The sequence below is a fragment of the Suricata suricatta genome, chromosome 3, assembly GCF_006229205.1.
Source record: "Suricata suricatta isolate VVHF042 chromosome 3, meerkat_22Aug2017_6uvM2_HiC, whole genome shotgun sequence".
Taxonomy (NCBI): Eukaryota; Metazoa; Chordata; class Mammalia; order Carnivora; family Herpestidae; genus Suricata; species Suricata suricatta.
Genome location: NC_043702.1, coordinates 174,853,403 through 174,859,413, shown reverse-complemented (window position 1 = coordinate 174,859,413; position 6,011 = coordinate 174,853,403). Strand labels below are relative to the sequence as shown.

The 6,011-nt window shown below is 60.8% G+C and overlaps 1 protein-coding gene and 1 long non-coding RNA gene across 4 annotated transcripts in view; one reads left to right on the top strand and one right to left on the bottom strand.

The window, feature by feature from the left end:
• The first annotated feature begins 1,478 nt into the window (after positions 1-1,478).
• The window catches only part of FLAD1 (flavin adenine dinucleotide synthetase 1), a 5,140-nt gene continuing 607 nt past the window's right edge, over positions 1,479-6,011 (top strand). Inside the window, exons 1-6 of one of the 3 annotated variants that reach the window (XM_029936059.1) lie at positions 1,479-1,538; positions 2,002-2,228; positions 3,599-4,343; positions 4,886-5,033; positions 5,461-5,559; positions 5,644-5,833. In XM_029936059.1, the coding sequence (XP_029791919.1) occupies positions 2,148-2,228; positions 3,599-4,343; positions 4,886-5,033; positions 5,461-5,559; positions 5,644-5,833 (1,263 nt within the window). In that variant the 5' untranslated portion in view covers positions 1,479-1,538; positions 2,002-2,147. Of the gene's footprint in view, positions 1,539-1,675; positions 2,229-3,598; positions 4,344-4,885; positions 5,034-5,460; positions 5,560-5,643; positions 5,834-6,011 lie in introns of those variants that run through there. The other 2 variants (XM_029936057.1, XM_029936058.1) reach the window with 2 other exon arrangements.
• On the bottom strand, positions 2,984-3,965 carry LOC115288609. Its single transcript, XR_003907114.1, has 2 exons — positions 3,626-3,965; positions 2,984-3,331 (listed from the first exon to the last, which is right to left on the bottom strand). It is a non-coding gene; the product is annotated as an uncharacterized LOC115288609 (long non-coding RNA).

The window sequence follows — 6,011 nt, the reverse complement described above, 5'->3', positions numbered from 1 at the left end:
CCTGGGTGGCTCCGTCGGTTAAGCCTCCGACTTCGGCTCAGGTCAGATCTCTCGTTCGTGGCTTCGAGCCCCTCGTCAGGCTCTGTGCTGACAGCTAGCTCAGAGCCTGGAGCCTGCTTCCGGTTCTGTGTCTCCTTCTCTCTCTGCCCCTCCCCTTCTCATGTTCTGTCTCCCTCTGTATCAAAAATAAATAAAACATTAATAAACATTAAAAAAAATAAGTAACAAAAAATGTAATGCATTTGATTAAAAAAGTTTAAAAAAAAAAGAAGAAGTCCCAGATGATCAAACATTAAAATTTAAGAAGCACTTTTAGACCAGAAGCAACTGAAATGAGAGTAAGCTAGGATGCTGTTAAGAGTCCATAGTGGGGACCCGGCACTCCTAGTCACTGACCTCTCTGGAAGCCCAAGATCGGCAAAGGTGACGTTCAAATTAAGCACTAGTTGGACTGGGTGGGGTAAAGCTTTTTTTCTTATCAAGAAGGTTAAGTACATAGATTTATCGTTTACAATAGAAATAAATGAAAGTTGGGGCACCTAGGTGGCTAGGTGGTTACCCCTCTGACTTCACCTCAGGTCACGACCTTGCGGGTCATGAGTTCAAGCCTAAGGAGGCTCTGTGCTGACAGCTCAGAGCCTGGAGCCTGCTTCGGATTCTGGGTCTCTCTCTGCCCCTCCCCCATGCGTGCTCGCTCTCTCAAAAATAAACATTTAGAAAAAATTAATAATAATTAAAGGCACCGTACACTAAAAAGCCTTCCCCAGGGGCGCCTGGGTGGCTCAGTCTGCTAAGCGGCCTGACTTACACTTGAGTCATAAGCTGCAGGTCGGGCCTCGAATTGCGCTCTGTGCGCTCTGTGCTTAGAGCCTGGCGCTGCTTCGGATTCGGTGTCTTCCCCTCTCTCCGCCCCTCCCCTGCTCATTCTCTCTCTGACAGCTCAGAACCTGGAACCTGTTTCAGATTGTGTGTTTCCCTCTCTCTCTCTCTGCCCTTCCCTCACTCGTGCTGTCTCAGTCTCAAAAATAAATAAACTATACAAAAAAACAAAACACTAAAAAAAATTTTTTTTAAAGCCTTCTCCAAGACCTTCCTATCTCACAGACAATGCTGATACTTCTTGGTGTCCCTCTAACTTCCATGCGCTACAAGATCAAGTCCCCTTTGCCTAGAATTAGAGTCAGGGTTAAAGAGGACCGAGGTTAGAGTCCCACCCCCTTTCCCTCCGGAGCCGGAAGAGAGCCCCCAGGGTCCCCGGAGCACTTCTAACCGCCGCCCCTTTCGCGCCCCAGGCCCGGGGTCGGCCCCGCCCCCGCAGTTCCGGGTAAGGGTGACCACGTGCTTGTCGCCAAAGACAACCCCGCGCGACTCCCGCCCCCTGGCTGGGCTGGGGAGCGACAGCCGACTGCACCAATGGGCCCCTGGAGGCATCTGAGCGACAGCCGAGACGACCAACTGACGTGGCCGCTGCGAGTCGAAGGCGGGCGCTGCGTGCGGCAGCCGCCGAGCCGGGCGAGGACCGAGGGCGCGGGACGCAGGTAGGGACCCGGAGCCGCCGGGCGGGCGCTGGGGGGGCGAGGGGAGGGGACTCCAGGCCCGGGGGGTGGGGTGCGGGCCCCGGGGGAAAGGGCGCGGGAGCTGCGGCGCGGCGGAGGGAGGGGCCGCGTTTCAAAGGGGTCGGGACACTTAAAGGGACCGCTGTCCCGAAGAGAAGAGGTATTTAAAGGTGCCGGCGGCCGAGCTGTCGCCGGCGAGGGGAGCCGAGCGGGGCGCGCAGGAGGGAGGCATCGTTAAAGCTGGTGCTCGGGAGAGCAGGACGTCCCGAGGAGACTAGGGCCAAGCCCGGAAGACATGTGAAGAGGCCAGGGCTGGGGTTTGAGATCGCGCCGGTTAAAGGCAGGGATAAAGGAGTCGCTGGTCAAGGGCCCGGCGAAGTCTCCCTCTAAGGAAAAAAGAACATGCACTCTTGCTCTCCCCCAATGTCCTTTCTGGCTCCTCCAGGTTCCCTTGACCCCGGACCCCCGTTGTTCCCAGGCTATGGCCCCCAGTGCCCTGTAGACCTGGCGCGACTCCCGTGCTTTCGACCCCTATTGGGGGCCTTGGGTGGCTACTGGAGGGCCTTGCAAAGGGGCAGAGAAGGCAGGACCATGGCATCTAGGGCCTCTGAACCTCCCTCAGGGCGCAGCGTGACCGCGGGCATCATCATTGTTGGAGATGAGATCCTCAAGGTGCGTCTGGGACAGAAGGAGGGCTGGACGGGTGGGGTGCTCCCATCCTTAAGAGCCTACTGCAGGTTCTGTTGAGGGGAGGCAGGCCGGGGTGGGAGCCCCCTTTCTGCCGTGGGGTCCTGGAGTGAGCCCAACATACCAGAGGGAAAGTTACCCTTGTTCATTCAGTTACTCTGTTGAAAACTTGTAGCAAAGTCTTGCCAGTGGCCCAGCCATCTGATAGGGGTAGGAGGGGCTGTACAGAAATGAGGGGTGTCCGACTTGTGAAGGGGGTTCAGGCGCCTGTGTTATTGACGAGTTCCAGCAAGCCTATCTGGAAAATGACCCAAGGTGCTCAGCACAGTGAGTAAGCGAAATAGGAGGAAAGTCCAAGGTGGAAGGAATCCATCGTGTTCTTCTGAGCCACGGAGGGAAGTCTTATTAGAGGTCGCGGTGGGCGTCTGGCTTGTAGTAGAGGTATTGACCCCTACTTGTGAGTGCTCACTGGGGCCCGCGAGTGTGCTGTGTATCACGTGTGCGGTTTTGCCAACTCTTAGAACTATCCCCTGAGGCTTGATAGTTTTATTGTAAATCTGTTAATAGCTGATGGGACTGAGGCACTTGTCCAAGGTCACGTAGCCAGGCAGTGGGAGAGATGGGATTCAAGCCCGATCCTCTCTTACTCCCAGTAACCCTTATGCACTAAGCCCTCTGGAGAGAAGTCAGAGGAGGGGCCGCAAGGAAGACCGCATGCACACCGCAGGCAGCCCCAAACGTTCTGCAAAGGAATTTGAACTTTATTCTGTATATGGTTGGAAACAACACTGTCTTTGAGCCCAAGAGTGATGCAATCACAGTAACACGTTAGAAAGGTTAGTCAGGAGGCACTGGGCAGAGTGCTGTGGCTGGCGGCCGGAGCCTACCAGGGGGCCTCGGCACTGTGCGGATGGTGGGTGCCAAGGACCTGCCTGGTGGCAGTAGGCACCACGAGAAGAGAGCAGACGGGGAGACATTTCAGTAGAACCGACGGCAGAAGGGCCTCACTGACTGGGGGTGCCACTGGCTGAAGTGACAACGGTCAGGCATACAGTTGAGGTGCCCGGTAAGCACGTGGAGCCAGGGGACTGAAACCGTCAGGGTTGGCCAGGAAGCGGATGGGTCGTCCATGTAGAATAAGCATAGATGAGGTCAAGGTCAAAGCCCAGAGAAGGAGGCCCAAGGTGGATCTTGCTGTCCCAGGCTGTTCACCTGGATTTCCTCACTCCTGTGCCCAGAAGGCAGAGCCCCGCACCCCCAGGAGCGCGGCGCCCGCGCGGCTGCCGTCCCTGCCCCTCTGCCCTGGAGTCCCGAAGCACTGATGCTCTCATTGTCTCCCCCACCCCATCTCCCAGGGGCACACTCAGGACACCAACACCTACTTCTTGTGCCGGACGCTGCGCTCCCTGGGGGTCCGGGTGTGCCGGGTCTCTGTCGTCCCTGACGAGGTGGCCGCCATTGCTGCCGAGGTCGCTTCTTTCTCTGGCCGCTTCACCCACGTCCTCACAGCAGGGGGCATCGGCCCCACTCACGACGACGTGACCTTTGAGGCGGTGGCACAGGCCTTCGGGGATGAGCTCAGGCCGCACCCCGAGCTAAAAGCGGCCATCCGAGGCCTCGGAGGAAAGGGCTGGGAGAAGCTGTCGGTGGTGCCCTCCTCGGCCCGCCTGCATTACGGTACAGACCCCCGCACGGGCCGGCCCTTCCAGTTCCCACTGGTGTCCGTCCAGAACGTCTACCTGTTCCCAGGCATCCCCGAGCTGCTGCGCCGGGTGCTGGAGGGGCTCACGGGGCTGTTCCAGAACACAGCGGCGCAGTTCCACCTGCGGGAGCTGTACGTGGCCGCCAACGAGGCCTCTATCGCCCCCATCCTGGCCGAGGCGCAGGCCCACTTTGGGCGCAGGCTCGGCCTGGGCTCCTATCCCGACTGGGGCAGCAACTACTATCAGGTGAAGCTGGTGCTGGACTCGGAGGAGGAGGGGCCGCTGGAGGAGTGCCGGGCCTACCTGGCTGCCCGGCTGCCCCCGGGGTCGCTGGTCCCCTTCGTGCCCGGCAGCGTGGAGCAGGCCGGGGAGGCTGTTTACAGACTCGCAGAGTCAGGTAGGGCCTCCCGGTGGCGGGGCTGCCTGAGCCCACTTCCCCGCTCAGGTCTCGGGAAGCGGGGCTGGGAGAGGGGAGACAGCTCCGGTGCGGTCCGTGGGGGACCCTGTGCGGTATCAGGGACCCAGCTCCACGGGACAGTGTGGTACATGCCACGGCGTTCTGGGCCAGCAGCCAACCAAGAAAGGTGGGCGTCGGGCAAGGACTCGGGCACGAGATGTCCGCCTGAGCGGCTTCCACGGTGGGGGGGGTCACCTTGATCTGAGCCGATGTGTGTCACATACGGTCTGCCGGGCGAGGACAGACAAGCGGAGTGACAGGACTGGGCGCCCCCGGGGGTGGGCGGGAGCAGACAGTGGGGTCTGGGGGACCGAAGGGGAGCAGGGCCCCGGAGGGAAGACACTGGGGCAAAGGGTTCTCAGTGGCAGGCGGGGACAGACTCGGAGGGGCATGGAGGACGTGGCCTTCACTCTGGGAACGCTGGGAGCAGCCCTCTGACAGCCACAGAGACGCACCGCATCTTCCTGTCCATCCGCTTGCAGGCTCTTCTCTGGGGGGGAAGGTGGCAGGCGCCCTGCAGACCATCGAGGCCGCCCTGGCCCAGTACGACCTCAGCCGCCTGTGCGTGGGCTTCAACGGCGGCAAGGACTGCACGGCCCTCCTGCACCTCTTCCACGCGGCGGTGCAGAGGTGAGCCCCGCCCACCCCCCCGGGGCGCAGATGCCACCTGTCCCGTCCCAGGAAGCAGGGAGGGTGAGGGAAGCCAGGAGGAGCCTTGGCAACCTCTCCGCGCTCTTCCACTGCATTTATTGAGCATTGGACGTATGTGTGGCCCTGGGCGTGGACGTGAGGGCCACTGTCCCTGAGCACAGAGAGGTCACAGTCCCGTTGGGGAGGTGAGATGTACACACGTGACACAGGGACATGTGCTGCAAGTCTGAGAGGTCAGAGGTCGGCATGCGCCTCCCAGAGGAAGTGGGTGCCTGATGGATGGGAAGGAAGGGGAGAGGAGAGGGGGATTGTCCATGCAGGAGCAAAGAGAACAGTGTTGGAACTCTCTGGAAACCATTTCTCAGCCCGGCCGGGCCTGACAAGCCTGTGGTCCTCCCCTCCCCAGGACTCGCCCCGATACTCAGGAACCCCTCCAGATCCTGCATGTCCGCAGCATCTCCCCCTTCCCTGAGCTAGAGCAGTTCCTACAGGACACCATCAAGAGGTACGGGGGGGCCCTGGAGGTCCGGGCTCCAGGGGCGGCCCGGCAGCAGTACCCACTCCTGACCCCCAGCCCCGCCCTCCTCAGGTATAATCTACAGGTACTGGAGGCCGAGGGCGACATGAAGGAGGCCCTGGGCGAGCTGCAGGCCCAGCACCCCCAGCTGAAGGCCGTCCTGATGGGCACCCGCCGCACCGACCCCTACTCCCGCAGCCTCTGCCCCTTCAGCCCCACTGACCCTGGCTGGCCCGCCTTCATGCGCATCAACCCGCTGCTGGTAATGGGGAGGAGACTCCCGGGCCTCACATCTCCTGACCCCTGTGGCTTGTCGCGCCAGGGCTGCCCGGCGTGGGAGAGGCCGGAGTCCGGGCTCACATGAGGACCCCCACCAGCCAAGGGAGGCTGCGCTGCTTGGCCACTCAGCCCCTCGCCCACTCTCCGCCGCACAGTCACTG